Source organism: Motacilla alba, chromosome 2, assembly GCF_015832195.1.
Source record: "Motacilla alba alba isolate MOTALB_02 chromosome 2, Motacilla_alba_V1.0_pri, whole genome shotgun sequence".
NCBI lineage: Eukaryota > Metazoa > Chordata > Aves > Passeriformes > Motacillidae > Motacilla > Motacilla alba.
In genome coordinates this window covers 1269149-1287915 of record NC_052017.1, presented here as the reverse complement: position 1 = coordinate 1287915, position 18767 = coordinate 1269149, and the positions used below count along the sequence as shown (strand labels likewise).

At 46.9% G+C, this 18767-nt stretch overlaps 1 protein-coding gene across 1 annotated transcript in view; it reads right to left on the bottom strand.

Moving 5' to 3' along the window:
* ALS2CL (ALS2 C-terminal like) overlaps positions 1–18767 on the bottom strand; it is a 36999-nt gene that overhangs the window by 15233 nt on the left and 2999 nt on the right. The window contains exons 2-15 of the mRNA XM_038129029.1: positions 16782–16899; positions 15771–15963; positions 14807–14872; positions 13734–13899; positions 13006–13134; positions 11659–11778; positions 10229–10305; positions 9620–9686; positions 8964–9160; positions 6120–6185; positions 5170–5268; positions 3982–4140; positions 3620–3731; positions 1959–2036 (exon numbers count right to left, since the gene is read on the bottom strand). Of these exons, the coding sequence (XP_037984957.1) occupies positions 1959–2036; positions 3620–3731; positions 3982–4140; positions 5170–5268; positions 6120–6185; positions 8964–9160; positions 9620–9686; positions 10229–10305; positions 11659–11778; positions 13006–13134; positions 13734–13899; positions 14807–14872; positions 15771–15963; positions 16782–16899 (1647 nt within the window). The remainder of the gene's footprint in view (positions 1–1958; positions 2037–3619; positions 3732–3981; positions 4141–5169; positions 5269–6119; positions 6186–8963; positions 9161–9619; positions 9687–10228; positions 10306–11658; positions 11779–13005; positions 13135–13733; positions 13900–14806; positions 14873–15770; positions 15964–16781; positions 16900–18767) is intronic.

Sequence of the window (18767 nt, the reverse complement as noted above, 5' to 3'; positions counted from 1 at the left end):
CATTTTCTCAGCACGGAATGTCCTTGGAGGAGGAAGATGATGACAAATTCTTCCTCGGCTGCCAAAGCTCGTCAGCACTAATTAACGAGTGTTAATTGTGGCATCTCATCCCAGATTTCTGGCAAACTCGTTTTCCCCGCCCTGGGGAATTTCTCAGCACTTTGGAGCAGGAATTTCTGTGGGAATCCAGCCACAAAAGCTGGGACGAGTCAGATTTGGATTGCGAAATCCCAGATTTCCGCTGGTTACGGCAGCTCCGGGTTCGGCATCATTTCCTGTGGCCCCAGAGCCTGGAATGTTCCTTTTATTTTTAAATAAAAAAGGATTTCGGGTGCAGCTGCAAAGCACAGCCAAAAATCCCCCCCAAAAAATGATAAAAACACTCAAAAAAAAAAAAAAGAAAGAAAAAAAAAATCTCAACCAAAAATGTTCATTAAAACCCAACAAGAAAAACCTCTAAAAAGAGAAAAAAATCCCAAATCCTCAGCCAAAAATGTCCCATAAAACCCAATCAAAAAACCCCATAACTCAATCAAAAATGTTCAATAAAACCCAATACAACTGTAAAAATTCAAGCATAAATATCCCATAAAGCCCAACTAAAAAGCCCAAAAAGAGAAAAAAAAAATCCCAAAAACTCAATCAAAAATGTCCCATAAAACCCCAGTGAGAAACTCCAAAAAGAGATAAAAAATCTCAAATCCTCAGCCAAAAATGTCCCATAAACCCCCAAAAAAACCCAATCAAGAAAACCCCAATAACTCCATCAAAAATGTTCAATAAAACACAATACAACTGTAAAAATTCAAGCAAAAGTATCCCATAAAACCCAAATAAAAAGCCCAAAAAAGAGGGAAAAAAATCCCAAAAAGTCAATCAAAAATGTCCCATAAAACCCCAGTGAAAAACTCCAAAAAGTGAAAACAAATCCCAAATCCTCAGCCAAAAATGTCCCATAAAACCCAATCAAAAAACCCCAATAACTCAATCAAAAATGTTCAATAAAGCACAATAAAACTGTAAAAATTCAAGCATAAATACCCCATAAAACCCAACTAAAAAGCCCAAAAAAGATTTAAAAAAAAATCCCCAAAACTCAATCAAAAATGTCCCATAAAACCCCAGTGAGAAACTCCAAAAGAGAAAAAAAAATCCCAAATCCTCAGCCAAAAATGTCCCATAAAACCCAATAAAACCCAATCAAAAAACCCCAATAACCCAATCGAAAATGTTCAATAAAACACAATAAAACTGTTAAAATTAAAGCATAAATATCCCATAGAACCCAAGTAAAAAGCCCAAAAAAGAGAAAAAATATCCCAAAAACTCAATCAAAAATGTCTTGGAAAACCATATTAAAACCCAAGGGAAAAAACCCAAAATCTCAATCAAAAATGTCCCATAAAACCCCAGTGAAAAACTCCAAAAAGAGAAAAAAAATCCCAAATCCTCAGCCAAAAATGTCCCATAAAACCCAATCAAAAAACCCCAATAACTCAATCAAAAATGTTCAATAAAACACAATACAACTGTAAAAATTCAAGCATAAATATCCCATAGAACCCAAGTAAAAAGCCCAAAAAAGAGGAAAAAAATCCCAAAAACTCAATCAAAAATGTCCCATAAAACCCCAGTGAAAAACTTCAAAAAGAGAAAAAAAATCCCAAATCCTCAACCAAAAATGTCCCATAAACCCCCCCCCCAAAAACCCCATAAACTCAATCCAAAATGTCCCATAAAACCTCAAAATAAACCCCAAAAACTCAACCAGAAAAACCCAAACCAACCAAACCTGAAGTAAACAAAACATGAAAATCCCAAATAATTCCCAAAGTTCCCAGTTCTGCAGCTTTCCTTCTGTGCTGAATGTTCCAGAAATTCAGAAAACGGGGTTTTTTAGCAGGAGGAATGAACTCGGGAGATGAATCCACCAGAAATTCCAGGAAGGAAATTCCCACCTTTCCAACAAATGCCAGATCTTCCGAGAAGTTCCCTTCGTAGACGGAGTCATCCTCCAGGAGCAGAATTCCTGAGCCCTTGGGATAAAAGAAAAAGTTGGGAATTTGTGGCATGAACTTCCCTCCTGGCCCAATTCATCCCAGAAAAATTTATGGGATGCAGATTCCAAGAAATTTTTTTTTTAAAGCCAAATATCTCCTTTCAATGTTTGGGAGAAGCTCCAGGGGAAACCCACGGGGAAGTTCTGTCAATTATTCCATGGATTTTCCATGGAAAAGGAGCAAAAAACCAGGAAAAGCCACCAAGGACTGTCACAGGGTCAAACTCGTGGTGCTCCCAGTCCTGGGATATTTTAGGGAATTCTTTGGGAAATGATTCCAAGAAAACAGTGACTGTGTGGGAATGTGGAATTCCCTGTGGGAAAGGGATCCAGAAGGATCAGAATCCAACCCCTGGCACAGGAGGCATCCCAAGAATCCCTGGAAAATCCCGGAGCTCTGGCAGTGCTCATTCCATGGGAAATTATTCCAGGGAATAATTCCTGTCCATAGGGAATTTTCTGCCCACTGGGATTTATTCCATAGTTTAAGCCCAAAGGTTTCTTCATCCCCAAACCAGCTGGGATCCCTTCCAGAGCTGGAATATTTTCGTCTGGAATGAAAATACCCCAAAAAAAAAAACCTCAACCAAAAATGTCCCAGAAAGCCCAAAAAAGAACCCAAAAAAAAAAAAGGAGAAAAAAATCCCCAAAACTCCATCAAAAATGTCCCATAAAACCCAACAAAAACGCAAAAAAGAAAAAAAATCCCAAAACCTCAATCAAAAATGTCCCATAAAACCCAATAAAAATATTTTTTCCCTAATTCAGGAAGTGGGAATGGGGTTGTTGTTTTTTTTTAAGGATGGATTTTTTTTAGGGTTGGTTTTTTTTTTGAGGATCTTTTCATTCCAATGCCAGTTCCCCTTGCTTTCCCCACCAAATTCCCAAATTTCCATGAACTGGAAATTTGGATGGGTGAATGTCCACTGGAAAAGTAAGGATTTAATGATTTCCAGGAAAGATGGAATGTTATGGAATTCTTGGAAAGATTTGGGCCGGGAGGGACCTTCAGGATCCATGGGCAGGGATCTCCCACTGTCCCACAGGGTGCTCCAACCCAATGCTTGGACATTCCAGGGATCCAGGGGCTGCCACAAATCCCTGGGAATTCCATCCCAACACCTCCAATCCGGGAATTCCATCCCAACCCCTCCAATCCAGGAATTCCTTCCCAATATCCCATCAATCCCTCTGGAAGGGAAGAAACAAGACTTAACCAAGACCTTGCTCTTCCAAACCATGATTATGGGAAAATCATGGAATATCCTGAAGGGCCCACAAGGATCTAAATCCAGCCCCCCGCCTTGCACCGACATCCCAACAATCCCACCCTGTCCTGGAGAGTTTTCCAAACATTCCTGGAGCTCTGGCAGCCTTTGGAATGTGCCCATACCTTTGGGAATGTGCATCCCGAGCACCCTCCTGGGGCAGAACCTTTCCCTGATCTCCAGCCCTCTTTCTCCTCCAGGATGAATTGGGGAATGAAACCTCGATCTCCCCCCCCGGCGCTGAATTCCCCATCCCAGGGATTTCCAGATTCCACGGAAATGTTGGACTCACCACCATTTTATCCGCATGGAATGTCCGCTGGTAGCAGAGCCCTGACTGGGTCACCACGATGCCTTCTCCATGTCTGTGGTCATCCAACCACATCCCGATGTACCTCTCCCCTCTGGAATGCAAGGAAAACTGATGGATCTTCCCTGTTTTCCCAGCTCTCAATCCATCGGATTTGTCCTGCTCAGGGTGGTTTTTCCTGATGCACCACACCGGGGCTGGTTGTCCCACACGAACTGAGATCCGGGAATGTTTTCCAAGGAATTCAAACCTTATATCCCCGCCCCCCCATCCATCCCAAATCTCCAGGATTTGTCCCACCAAACCCGAAGCTGTCCCACACCTCAGATCCATCCCATCTTTACCTCTCCTTGTCTTCCCAGACCCCGTATCCGTTCTTTTTGTCGTTTTCCCACTGTCCCGTGTATTTGAAGGGATGCTCAGCCGAGAAGTTCTCCAGGATCCCGAACCCTTGGCGCACGTCGTCCTTGAAGTAGCCCTTGTAGACCAGGTCATTCCCATACCTGCAGGAAGAGGGATGGAATTCCAGCCTGGGAATATCTGACAGCTACTCCTGGACTAGAAAACCAGGGAAGCGAGGAGATCAGGCTCATCCGTCTCGAAATATTCCGAAGATTTTTCTGATGGCACTGAATCGGATCCTTGTTTGCTGTTGGGAAAGTGCATCACCCAAACCGGACACTCCAGAGCTTCCCAAATGATCCAAGGACTCAACACATGGGCTTGGAGTTGTCCTGGGAGAGGCCACTCAGGCCTTGACCTCTCACCAGCCTGGGCACTGGAAGCTCTGGTGAATCCAGGCCGGAAAATCAGATCCATAGGGAAGAGGCCAAGCTTGGATCCAGCTCTTTGTGGTGGCCACCACAAAGCCCTTCCCAGGGAGACTGGTCCCTCTGGGAAGAGCAGCTCCAACCTGAATGAAGGAGCAGAACATCCCGGTTGGAGGACAGGCCTATCCCAAAGGCCTATCCCAGCTGGAATGTTGGGTCTGTCCCACTTGGCGTGGAGAAATCAGGGATAGGGATGAGCAGGAACCAGGGGCAGCCCAGTGTTCCCAGCAGGCAAAGATTCGGGGTGACCTCAGAGGAGGAAATTCCAGGGAGAGCTCAGAGCCCCTGGCAGGGCCTGAAGGGGCTCCAGGAGAGCTGGAGAGGGACTGGGGACAAGGCCTGGAGGGACAGGACACAGGGAATGGCTCCCACTGCCAGAGGGCAGGGATGGATGGGAGATTGGGATGGAATTCCTGGCTGGGAGGGTGGGGAGGGGCTGGGCTGAAATTCCCAGAGCAGCTGTGGCTGCCCCTGGATCCTTGCAATGTCCAAGGAAAGGTTGGAGCAGCCTGGGACAGTGGGAGGTGTCCCTGCCCATGGAATGGCATCATCCTTAAGCTCCCAAACATTTCTGGAATTCTGAATGCCCACAAAGCATTTCCAGACCGGGCTCCAAAGATTTCAGGGAACATTTCCCACTTTAAATCCCTTTTTTTTCCCCCAATTCCCTTTTCCCTGGAGTGCATCCTGGATTTTACTTACTCACAGATCCCATAGCCCCTCATCCTGCCCTGGTGCCAGTGGCACTTGTAGCAGTCGTAGCGGTCCTCGGAGCGCCGCGGGACCAGGCAGATCCCGAACCTGCCAGGAGCACGTGGGAAAGGTCAGCGTGGAAAAAAAAAAGGCAACATGGAAAAAAAGTCAACACGGGAAAAGAAAGGCAACTCCACTGTAGTGGATGAAGTTTAAAAACCAACTGGAATTTCATGGGGTTTTTTTTTCTGTAAAAGCTCCTCACATGAGGTTTATAAAAGGATCTAAAAATAACTTTAAGGCACTTCCTAGGAGTAAATTCCCATGGATTTTGGGATCTGGGATCAGGTTCCAGCTGGATGGAAATGCCTGCATTGAAAACAGCAACTCCATTGTGGCAGATGAAGTTCAAAAACCAAGGATTGTCCAAATTCCCAATCTTTATGTGCTTGGATCAGCCCTACCTGGGACACCATTCCCAGGTGCCACGGGACTTTTTCCAAAGGAAAACTCATTCCTTTGGAAGCGGCACTCCCAGATCCTCATTGTTCCTTCTCCAGAGTTTCCTTCAGTGCTGGTTCCCCCTTTTCCCATTTTAGGGGCTGAGTTAAATGTTCTGGGATTCCCAACACAAAGTGTTTGGGATATTTTTCCCCCGCCTGGGAAAAATGAGGAATCCGAAATTCCTACTTCCAACAAAAGTGAGATAAATAATGCTTGAATTTCATGGATTGGTTTCTTATGTCGTGAGGAAAAACCCAAGTGAGGTTTGAAAGGGATCTAAAAATAACTTTAAGACACTCCCTAGGAATAAATTCCCACTGATTTTGGAATCTGGGATCAGATTCCAGCCCCTGGAGTCAGTCACTGTCAGTTTCCTCTCTCCAGGCGCCAACCTCTGGCAGGAACCATTCCAGTTTATTTTCAAAGCAGGGAATATCCCGTTTTCCAAGGCTTACCCGTGCTCCAGGCCCTCCTGGAAATCCCCGACGTGGTTGCGTCCATCGCGCCACTTCAGCGTCCCCCTGGAAGCCAAGGAATTCTCTCACAAGGGACTCCACGGCATTCCCAGATGGAACAGCACCTACTAAAGCCCGGCCTAAATATTTAGGCCAGCTTAGATGGAGCTCGGAGTCCAGCGGAAGGTGCCCGTGGCAGGGGGGTGGAATTGGATCTTTCCCAAAGTTCTTTCCAACCCAAACCATTCCCAGATTTTATGGCAAACACCCAAATAATTCCTCGGAGGACAGAGACACAAAAGGCACCCCCAGGCCTCGGTTTTCAGCAGGACAATTTAATCCCATAATGTTTTCCTGCTCTGGGCTGAGTGGGAAGAATCCATTCCATTCCCTAATCCCAAAAGTATTTGCTGGAGGTGCTGCCTCGTGCCTTTAGGACCTTGCACCTGATCCCAAATTAATTACAGGGATTAATCCACCGGGAGTTCCTGCCTGGCACATCCCCGTGGACACGGTGACACCGCAGCCTGGAATTCCAGCGGCTCAGCCACGGGGAAAACAGAGAGGAAAACCATTCCCAAGGGATCCTTCATCCCATGTGTTGTGGGGGCTGCAAAGTGATTCCAGGAGGAGATCCCACAGTAAGGAGAGCCGGGAATGGGCAATGCCGGGGAAATTCCTTCCCGGCCGTGCCCGGCTCCGGAGCGATTTCCCTCCCTCCCGGGATCCCGCTCCAGCCACACCCACTGAGAGCTTTAATTCCAGCCTCATCCCAGAAAATCAGATCCCTGCACATTCCCCAGCCAGACACAATGGAATTACAAAATCCTGGAATGCTTTGGCTTGGAAGGACCTTCGAGATCATCTCATCCCATGGCAGGGACACCTCCCACTGTCCCAGGCTGCTCCAAGTGTCCAGCCTGGCCTTGGGCACTGCCAGGGATCCAGAGGCAGACACAGCCGCTCTGGGAATTCCATCCCAGCCCCTCCCCACCCTCTCAGCCAGGAATTCCTGCCCAAATTGAGTTTAAATGGATCTTGAGCTTGGAATTAAAGCTGGGAATTAGGCTGAGGAAATATTGGGTATTTGAGGAATTCTGAGCTCTTTTTGGAGCTGGAGGCCAAGGCTTTGGAATCCCTCAGGGAATGCTGGAATATTTTCCCTCCACACTGATGCCAATCTCATTCGTTTTACCTCAAAACCCAAACTGGAACAACTGAAAATCATGGAATCATGGAATTTTTGGGGGTTGGATGGGATCTTCAAGAACATCCAGTTCCAACCCCGTGCCAGCGACACTTCCCACTATCCCAGGGTGCTCCAAGTGTCCAACCTGGCCTTGGGCACTTCCACGGATCCAGGGGCAGCCACAGCTTCTCTGGGAATTCCATCCCAGCCCCTCCCCACCCTCCCAGCCAGGAATTCTTTCCCAACATTTAATCCAAACCTCCTCTGGGTCGGTTTGCCAGGAGATGGTGCAACACCAAAACCGTGAGGAGGTTGTTTGACTTTCACCGAGGCTGTTGTTTCAAACACCTCCACGAGAGTGGCTCTCCTCCAAGTTTTCCAGAGGATTGGTCAGATGTGTTTGGAATGTCAATATTTTCATTTTAATTTAAATTCAAATCTCCCTTGGCTTTGTGGATCGGACTGGAAAAAGGGAGCAGCCAAAGGGGATGAGGGAACAGCTGGAGCTGGGCCAGGTTTAGGTTGGATTTTAGGAAAAGTTCTTCCCCCAGAGGGTGTCGGGCACGGAACATTCCCCAAGGAATGGGCACATTCCCAAGGCTGCTCCAGAATTTTGGACAGGGCGGGATTGTTGGGATCTGTGCAGGACTTAAACCCTGTGAGCCCTTCCCACGCAGGATATTCCATAATTTCATGTCTGCTCCAGGCACAAGGATGTTTAAGCCACATCTGAGTGGGAGTCTGGCCTTCTCCCAACCCAGGTCACCCAGAATTCCAGGACAGGCACTGGAGAATGCTGGAATTCCAGGACAGCCAGTGGAGAACAGCGATGTTTTTGCCAAAGAGCCCAAACTCCCACTCCCACAGCTCTGCTCACGCGCTCCTCCCTCGGAAATCCCAGAGCAGCCACCAAGGCCAGGATGCTGCTCTGGAACCTTCCAGCTACAAAATCACAGCAGAGGAATTCCGGGAGTGGGAAGGGAACTCAAATCCAAGGAACTGAACACCTGGATACCCTGAATTCTGCCAGAAATCTCCTGGGATGCCTCAAAACATTCCTTACTTGCCATGGGGCTTCCCCCAGAGCCACTCGCCCTCACAGGTGGCCCCCCAAAGCCTTTCCAAAAAGGAGCAGCCCCTTCTCGAGTGAGCTGGACAAGTTTGGGTTGACCTTGGAGATCTTTCCCAACCTTCACAGAAACTCCAGACCAGCACTTCCAACCCAATTCCCACTTGGAAAAGGAGCCCAGAAGGTTCCTTACTTGCCATGGGGCTTCCCCCAGAGCCACTCACCCTCACAGATGGCCCCCCAAAGCCTGCCCAAAAAGGAGCAGCCCCTTCATGATGTGGTTGAGTGACCTGGAGAGGTTTGGGTTGGTGTTGGAGATCATTCCCAACCTTCATGGAAACTCCTAACCCATTCCTGCTTGGAAAAGTGGCCCAAAAGGTTCCTTACTTGCCATGGGGCTTCCCCCAGAGCCACTCACCCTCACAGGTGGCCCCCTGGAGCCTGCCCAAAAAGGAGCAGCCCCTTCTTGAGTGGCCTGGAGAGGTTTGGGTTGACCTTGGAGATCTTTCCCAAACTTCACAGAAACTCCAGACCAGCACTTCCAACCTTATTCCCACTTGGAAAAGTGGCCCGAAAGGTTCCTTACTTGCCATGGGGCTTCCCCCAGAGCCACTCGCCCTCGTAGGTGGCCCCGCGGAGCCGTCCCTCCATGCGGAAGACGTAGGTGAAGAAGCGGCGGGACGGGGCCTCGCTGCCTTCCCCGCTGCGGCCCCAGAGGGGGAAATCCCGCTTCCCGTTCAGCGCCTGGCGCACGGCCTGCTCCAACTTCCACCGCCACACGGCCTGCGGGCACGGAAAACAGGGAATGAGCCCGCATCCCAGGAAAATCAACGGGAGACGACTTCAGGAAAGCAGCGAGGAACTTGTGGGTTCCCATCAAAGCCCACGTGCAGCTTCCACAGGGGTTCTCCTGGAAGCTGGATACTGCAGCAAGGCACAACAGGCGTGAGGGAGGAATTTCCACTTGGATGTTAAAAAACAGGGGAAAATTCCACTCGGATATGAAAAAAAAAAAAGAAATACAAATTTCAAGTTGATTTGCAACAGAAACTTCAGGAAAAGCAGCAAGAAACCGATGGGATCCCACCAACATTCCTCACCAGCCATCAACTCTGAGTCACTTCTGGCCATCTAATCCAGGATTTTTTTTTTGGAAAAGGAGCCAAAAATCCCAGCCCACCCTCACCAGAATCATTATCCAGTTTTATTTGAAACAGAGATGGGAAAATCCCAAAGCCTGACCTTCATCTGAGGGTCCTTGGTGGAGAGGATGAATGTCTCTTCCGGGGTTGTGATGCGTAGGCTGTGCCTGGGAGGGAAAAAAAAAGGATGGAAAACACAATTCCCAATCCATCAGCTCTTCCCATTCCCCTCCTGGAGATCCTGGCACTTTCCCAGGTGGAAAGATCTCAAATTATCCAGGGCTGGATTAAATAATTTTGGGATTCATTGGCAATGAATGGGATGAGAGGGAACGGCCTCAGGTTATGCCGGGGGAAGGTCAGGTTGGACATCAGCAGGAATTTTTCCATGGAAAATGTGGTCAGGCATTGGAATTGCCCACGGAGGTTTGGAGTGCCCATCCCTGGAGGTGTCCTAGGAATTCTGGGCTGGGAACAAGGTGGGGATGGGACACAGGTTGGATTTGAAGATCCTGGAGGGCTTTTCCAACTCAAAAATCCTGGGATTTCAATCTGGCAGCAAATTCCAAGCTGGTAAGACCCCATTATCCATATCCCAATCCCATGGCTCGCAAAGGAGATGGGACAAAGCTTTGGATCATTTTCCCATCGACCTGAACGTTTTTTATTCCTTTTTTTTTTTAACTCCCAGCGGAAATTTCTCACTCACAATCCTGGAGCCGATTTCTCTCCGCAGTTTTCATCCACCCACACCAGCTTCAGATCGAAACTCTGGAAGCTGTTCCCCTGGGAAAACATGGGAAAAGATGGCCTTGTTATTGCTGGAAACATCCATGGAATGGCAGAGCTGGAGTGGCAGCACAAATTCCCAACATCCCACACTGGAAGGAGAGACCTTGGACAAGGAAAAGCCACTGGAAAAGGAGGGAAGTTTGAACACTCCTAAAGTTCTTCCAGAATTCCATGGCCACATCCAGGAGTAAAACATTCCCACATGACCCTGATCTCCACAGGAATTCCTTCCCTATCACATGGCAACATTCCCAAATCATTCCAGCCAATATTCCCAGAGATTTGTGGTTGTCCATGCCTGGAAGTACCCAAGGAAAGGTTGGACAAGGCTTGGAGCAACCTGGGATGGTGGGAACCATGGGATGGGGTGGGAATGGATCATCTTTAAGCTCCCTTTCCATCCAATCCATTCTGGGATTTATTTAGGATTTGGACTCCAGGGGGCACCACCAAAAATATCCCAGAAATCCCAAATTTAAGGAGTCACTTTTGGGATCAGCAGCATCCAAACAAAACAAACTCCAGTGATTGGAATAAAAGGAAAATTTAAATTTCCCATCTCCTTTCCCTGCCTCACACCCAGGTGTTCACACAGAGCTGCTGCCTGGAGGGATGGAGTTTTCCAAGGAATTCCACACTGTTTTCCCAGATTTGGGAGAACAGACAAGGAAAGGACATCAAAATTCCCAACCAGGTCAATCCCAATTCAGTTGGAATTCCCAAACCTCCATGAAGCTCAGCAGCAGGTGAGACACAGATGATAATCATGGATTGAACACGGAAATAATTCCATGGATTTGCTGATCCCATGTTCCCATCCCAGCCACAGCGCGATCCAAGCTGGAATTCCCTCATGGGAACACATCCCCACATCCCAAAATTCCCCAAATAGCCCCAAAACCACCTCCAACGTCTGCAGACGTGGCACAAACATGGAAAATCCTGTTTATCCCAATGCGTGGGAGCTCATGGAATGTCATCCTCGAGCCATCAAATCCCTTGGGATAACCAAGGGCCAAAATTCCCCGTGGGAAAGGGTGTGGACTGCTCAAAAGGTGCCTGTGGGGGTGGATAATCCACATTTCCTGGGAAAGTGTTCTGTGGATCTCCTCTACTCCTTCCCTGATTTCCTTTCTTTTCCAGAGCCAACCCCACACAGACGGATCTGAGACAAAGTTTTCCCAACTTTTCCCAACAGCCAAACTCTGCTGTGTGTTCGACATCAAAAAACTGGAATTTTACCACCATTCCTATGGAAATTCCTGCCATTTCCGCCATTCCATTGGAATTTTTAGGTCCGTTTATCCGTGCTCCCTTCCCAGTCCCTCCGGAGGATCCCGGACTCACCTGGATGAGCACCAGGACGTCGTCAAAGAGCAGGAGCCGCTCGGAGCGGGCAGTGCCGGAAGCGATGGGAAGGTTCCTGCTGTCCTCCAGGAGCCTCCTCTCGGGGACACACAGCACGTCCTGGAGCAGCAGGAAAAACCAGGATTGGGAAAGGACGTGGAATTCCAGGCAGGAATTCCTGCAGGGATCAGCTGGCTCGGGGTTCCAGTGACGCACTTGGGGCACGAATTCGTCTTCCACCCAACTCTGCTCTGTCAACTTCAATCCTCAAATTCCCAATCCATACCAAATTCTCCATCCATATCAAATTCCTGATCCATACCAAATTCCCTCTGGCTCGGGGCTCCAGGGACAGTGACACACTTGGGACACAAACTCGGCTTTGAAACCCCCAGGGAGTTCCTCCAGCTCTTGCACCCAGCTCTGCTCCGTCAACTTCAATCCTCAGTTCCCTCATCCATATCAAATCCATATCACATCCATATCACATCCATATTGAATTCCCAATCAAAATCAAACTCCCGATCCATATCAAATTCCTGATCCATATAAAATTCCTGATCCACATAAAATTCCCTCTGGCTCAGGATTCCAGTGACAGCGACACAAACTCGGCTTTGAAACCCCCAGGAGTTCCTCCAGCCCTTCCACCCAGCTCTGCTCTATTGAATTCCAGCCTCAAATTCCCAATCCGTATTAAATTCCTGATCCACACCGAATTCCTCATCCTTACAAAATCTGAGATCCATACCAAATTGCTGATCCATATTAAATTCCCAATCCACTCTGAATTCTTCATCCATACCAAATTCCCCATCCATATCAAATTCCTCATCCTTACCAAATTCTCCATTCATACCAAATTCCCAATACATATAAAATTCCCCATCCATACCAAATTCCCAATGCATATCAAATTCTTCATTCTTACCAAATTCCCCATCCACTTCCACTTCCTGATCCATACCAAATTCCCAATCCATATCTAACTCCTCATCCTTAACAAATTCCAAATACACTTCAAATTCCTCATCCATATCAAATTCCCGATCCATATCAAATTCCTGATCCTTATCAAATTCCCAATCCACATCTAATTCCTTATCCTTAATGAATTCCAAATACACTTCAAATTCCTGATCCATATCAAATTCCCGATCCATATCAAATTCCCAATCCACATCTATTTCCCGATCCACATCTAATTCCTCATCCTTAAGGAATTCCAAATACACTTCAAATTCCTCATCCATATCAAATTCCCGATCCATATCTAATTCCTCATCCTCATCGAATTCCCCATCCACACCAAATTCCCGATCCCTGCTCCATTCCCTCGGGACTCACGGTGAATTTGTAGCCCAGGGATTTCCAGAGCTCCTTGGTGAATCCAGCTTCATCCAGGACCTGGCCGATGAAGGATTCCAGCTTCCCGAATTCCTGCACCACAGTGGCCACCACATCCTGCTCCGACCCCTGGGAAAGGACAGGAAAACTCCAGGAACGCTGCAAATTTGGGTCAAGGGAGGTCCAGGCTGGATTTTAGGGAATATTTATCCATTTAAACACTAAATTTAAACATTTATTTATTTTATATTTAGCAATGCCCAGGCAGGACATTCAGGAATATTCAGCATTGTGTCCCTCCTGGAATGAGGGAGTTCCGGGCTGGATTTTTGGGAATATTTAGCAAAGAAGGTCCAGAGTGGATTTTTGGGAATATTTAGAAAAGAAGGTCCAGACGGGATTATTGGGAGTATTTAGCAACGCATCCATCCTGGATCAAAAAATATCCAGGTTGGATTTTTGGGACTATTTAGGAAAGGAGCTCCAGGCTGGATTTCAGGGAATATTCAGGAAAGGAGTTCCAGGCTGGATTTTTGGGAATATTTAGGAAAGGAGTTCCAGGCTGGATTTTTGGGAATATTTAGCAACGCGTCCATCCTGGACTAAACAAGTTCCAGGTTAGATTTTCAGGAATATTTAGCAAAGGAGACCCAAATTGAATTTTAGGGAGTATTTCTTCCCACAAAACCCGTCAAGAAGATCCACTGAGCATTCCAGGGAATTCCCACCTCCTGGAGCTGCTCCTGGAGCTGCGAGAGGAGCCGCAGGTAGCTCTGGATGTGCTCCCGGAAGGGTTTGTGGAGCACCAAGTGCAGCGCCAGGCCCAGGGAGCTCTCCGAGGTGAAATCCCGCACAAATTCCTTCAGCACCACCTTGTGCAGCTTCCAGGGCTCGCTGGAAAATCGGGAATGATGAGAAAGGGTCGTTAATTATCCTGGAATTCCCGCTCGTCTGTTTTCCAAACTTCCTGTGCGGCGAGGGTGGAGAAAGGCGGGAAAAATCCGGGAATGCGCTCCTTAGAAATTCGTGTTTGCAGTTGTTGCTTCCATAAAAATCTGGGATTAGTGGGAATTCCCAGCCAGATTCACACCCTTCCCTAAATCCCCAAATCCTGAATTTCCAACTGCAGAAGGAGCTCAGGGGGGTTGGAAAGACGAAAACGCAATCCTGGAATTGGACAGGGCTTGGAGCAATCTGGGATAGCAGGAGCCATGGAAAACTTGGGAATGTGCTCCTTAGAAATCTACTTTCACTCCCTGCTTCCAAAAAACCTGGGATAAGTGGGAATTCCCAACCAAATTCCTCTCTCCAGTTCCATCTTTTCCCTAAATCCCCAAATCCCAAGTTTCCAACTCCAGAAGGAGCTGGGAGTGGTTAGAAAGAGGGAATCCGTCTCTGGAATTGGACAGGACTTGGAGCAACCTGGGATAGCAGGAGCCATGGAAAAATTGGGAATATGCTCCTTAGAAATCCATGTTTTCATTCCCTGCTTCCAGAAAAATCTGGGATAAGTGGGAATTCACAGCAAATTCCTCTCTCCAATTCCATCTTTTCCCTAAATCCCCAAATCCCAAGTTTCCAACCCCAGAAGGAGCTGGGGGAGGTTGGAAAGAGGAAAATCCAATCCTGGAATTGTCCAAGGTTGGAAAGGGCTTGGAGCAACCATAGTGGGAGTTGGCCCAGGATGGGATGAGAGGATTTATTTGGGGAATTTTCCAAACCATTCTGGAATTCTGGGATTCTCTGGTGTCCCCGTATCCCAAGGATTCCCAGAATTCCCAGGGATTTTCCACCCGCTGACCTCTTGCTCTTGGCGGCCTGCTCGAAGCCCTGGACCACCGCAAAGTTGGCGAAGGTGACGAAATACCTGGAAAAAATTCCAAGGAGGAGTTTGAGAGGGAAATTCAGGATGAATTTGTGGATCCCAATTTTTTGGAAGTTCCCTTAATCCCATAAAAGCACCTCTGGAAAAATGCAGGCCGAGATGTTTGATGGATTGGGATCCAAGGTTGGATCGGATCTTGGAATTCTTTTCCCATCCTAATTCCAGGATTTTTTGGCAGACTTGGATAAGGCAAAAGTGCTGAAAATCCCGGAATCCGTTTCCATCAGATTTTATGGAATGAAATTCCATAAACGAATTTTCTCCTCTGAGCTGTTCATTCACAGACTCTTCACCACAGAATTCCCAACAGAACTGGGAAAATCTGGGAACTCTGGGATGGAAATAATGGAGTTGTCACACTCCGGCTCTGAGCTTTATTTTTCCAAGTAAATCTTGGAATTTTTTTTTCCATCTCACATTTCCCAAGATTTCCTTCCAAGATCTGCATTTTCTGTACCAAAAATTCCCAGCGAATCCTGCATTTTCCATGTAAATCCCACATTAAACCCAGGTTTAATTCCAAATAAAACAGGAATAAAATCTCAGGAAAATTCCTTTGGGTCACCCAAAACCTCATCCACCTGGGAAATCCCAAACTGGAAAATCCCAACTGGGAAATCCCAAACTGGGAAAGCTTTCACCGCTTCCATGGAGAAGCAAAACTGTGGAATTTAAATTTTTTATGGAATTTCAGCTCTCCATAAAATTTCATTCCCGCCGGGATCGCCGATCCCAATCCAAAACCACAAAATCCTGGGAAAAATCACACCCAATCCATTTTCCCAGGATATTTTCTCTCTGTGGGGTCTCATCCCGATTTTTCCCGATATTCCCAATGGGATCAACCTGATCCTGTTTTCCCAAATATTCTGGTGCTCACTGGATGTAGAGGCTGAGGAAAACTTCTCCTTTCCAGAGGATGTAAAAATCCTGGATACAGCCGGAATTTTCCAACTGGGACTTCCCCCTCAGGATCCGGGAATTCTCTTCCGTGAAATTCCAGAGGGTTTGGAAGCGATCGTTGAGGAGCACCAAGAGCTGGAAGTTCTCCTTTTCCTTCGGATCCTGCGGCTCTGGGAGGGAGAAATTGGGAAAATCCTGTGGGAAAGGTGGAATTCCCAAGGGATTTTGTGGAATTTTGTGGTTGAGAAATTCCGGGAAATGGGAAATTCCAGGAATTTTCAGAGTTGTTTTTGCTGGAAGGAATGAATTGAATAATTTGGGAAAATAGAGAGGAGAACAATGGGAAAAATGGGGAAAAAGGGAAATTCCAGGAATTTTCAGAGGCCATGGAGCAGTTTTCCTGGAATAAATTGAGTAATTTGGGAAAATAGCAAAAAACAAAAAAGGGAAAAACGGATCTGAAAAAGAAGAAATTCCAGGAATTTTCAGAGCTGTTTTGGCTGGAAGGAATGGATTAAATAATTTGGGAATATAGAGGGGAAAAAATGGGCAGAATGAGGAAAAAAAGGGGAAATTCCAGGAATTTTTGGAGGCCATGGAGCTGTTTTTGCTGGAATGGGACAAACTCTATCCCAAACTCTCTAGATGCTCATCCCACTGCCCCAGAGGGAAAATTCCCGCCCTCTTCCCGAGGAACCACTCCCAGTTTCCTTGGAGTCATCCCAAAAAGAATTCCTGGAAAAGCCCCACCCAGGAAAAACAGGGCCAAGAATTTCCCTGGATTTGGAATTTCCCTGGATCGGGAATGCTGATCCTGGTGAAAACACGGATTCATCCCAAAAAACCACCCTGGCCTCGCTCCCTATTCCTGATTTTAAGGAAAAAATTCCCACAAAACATTTCCTGTTCCCAGCAGGAATTCCAGCCAGAAATCTCTTCCCAGATCGATTCCAGGTGGGAATTCCAGAGAAAAATTCCCAGAATTTACCTGCCTGGAGCAGAGGTTTGAGGATGAGGGCGTCGATCCGGGCCAGGCAGGAGGAGAAGTTTTCCTCCAGCTGAAGCAATGATCCCAAAATTCCTGGAATTCCAGCCGTGGACATGGCCTGGAAAACAGCGGGAATGAATCAAATCCCTGGAAATCTGTCGGATTCCATCTCCAAGGTTTTTCCTTGGACTTCCAGCAAAGCCTCCCTGCCCTTGGCCCCATTCTTGGGTGGGGTCAATCCCAAAAATCCTCAGGAAAAGTTGGAAGAGGAACGGAAACCAAACAGCTCAAGTGGAGACAACCCAGCCCAGTTTTCCTGAATTTTCCCAAATTCCCGATGATCTCAGAGCTGGAAAAGCCTGGAATAAATTCCTTGTGTTAATCCTGATGGGGATTTTCCCATTCCAGAAGGGTTCTTCCAGGAGAAAATCCTGGAAATCCAAAGGATAAAGGAGAAATCTCTTCCCACCCCCCTCATTCCAATTCTTGTCCCTCTTTTCCCAAATTCCTGATAATCTCAGGGCCACAAAATATTGGGAAAAACCTGGAATTCACTCATTCAGGAATGAATAGAATCCAGCAGGATTATTTTTCTTTTCCCAAAGAAAATTCCCCCAATTCCCAGAGAAAGTTCCCACAACTCCCAGAGGAAATTCCCCCAATTCCCGCAGAAAATCTTCCCAATTCCTGCAGAAAACTCCCCCAATTCCCAGAAGGAATTCCTACAATTCCTGGAGGAATTTCCCACAATTCCCAGAGAAATTCCCCCGGCGCTTTCCTGCCCCAAAGCCTTTCCCAAGGGAATTCCGGCTGCTTTGCATGAGGCCTTTTCCAACACCTTTGGAATGTCAACATTCCCAAACAGGTCAGGCCTGTGGCTCAGCTAGGCTGGGATTTACTGGAGCTGGTTTTAGTAACCAAGCCTAAACCCGGGAGCTTCCCAAGGTTTATTTTGCTCTTATTCCCAAAAACCCAGCTCTGGAATCAGGAATCTGCAAATTCCCAACTTCAGTCCCTGTTCCTCCCTGTTATTCCTGAATTTCTTTGGAATTCCTGGATTTTTTGGCCCCCGAAACGCACTCAAGGCTGAATTTTCAGGATAATCCCACCCACATTCCCAAAAATTCCCATTTTCCTGCTCTTTGGGATTGAAGCCATTCCGGGGAGCAGCTGCACATTCCAAAGGGTTTTCCCTAAACAGCCTCAGCTTTAGGCCAGGCCTACAAAAACCCAGTTTAAACCCAGCTCCAAATTAAACCCATGTTTAAAACATGCCCCAAACTAAACCGAAGTTTAAACCCAGCCCCAAATTAAACCAAAGTTTAAACCAAAGTTTAGCCCAGCTCCAAATTAAACCGAAGTATAAACCCAGCCCCAAACTAAACCCAAGTTTAAACCCAGCCCCAAATTAAACCATAGTTTAAACCCAGCCCCAAATGAACCCCAAGTTTAAACCAAAGTTCAAACCCAGCTCCAAATTAAACCGAAGTTCAAACCACAGACTAAACCCAGCCCCAAAATAAGCCACAGTTCAAACCCAGCTCCAAATTTATATACCAAAGTATAAACACAGCCCCAAACTAAACCCAGTTTAAACCCAGCCCCAAATTAAACCAAAGTTTAAACCCAGCTCCAAATTTATATACCAAAGTATAAACACAGCCCCAAACTGAACCCAAGTTTAAACCCAGCCCCAAATTAAACCACAGTTTAAACCCAGCCCCCAATGAACCCCAAGTTTAAACCAAAGTTTAAACCCAGCTCCAAATTAAACCGAAGTTCAAACCACAGACCAAACCCAGCCCCAAAATAAACCGAAGTTTAAACCCAGCCCCTCCTCTGCCTTTAATTCTTTATTATTTTTAAAAGCCTCCAAAGCGCCGCTTTTCCCTCAAAACTGAGCCTCGAATCCCGACTTTCCATGGAATTCCGGAGCTCCTGGAAGGTTTTTTTTTTGGGGACCACCTCCTCCCGGACCGAAACCTG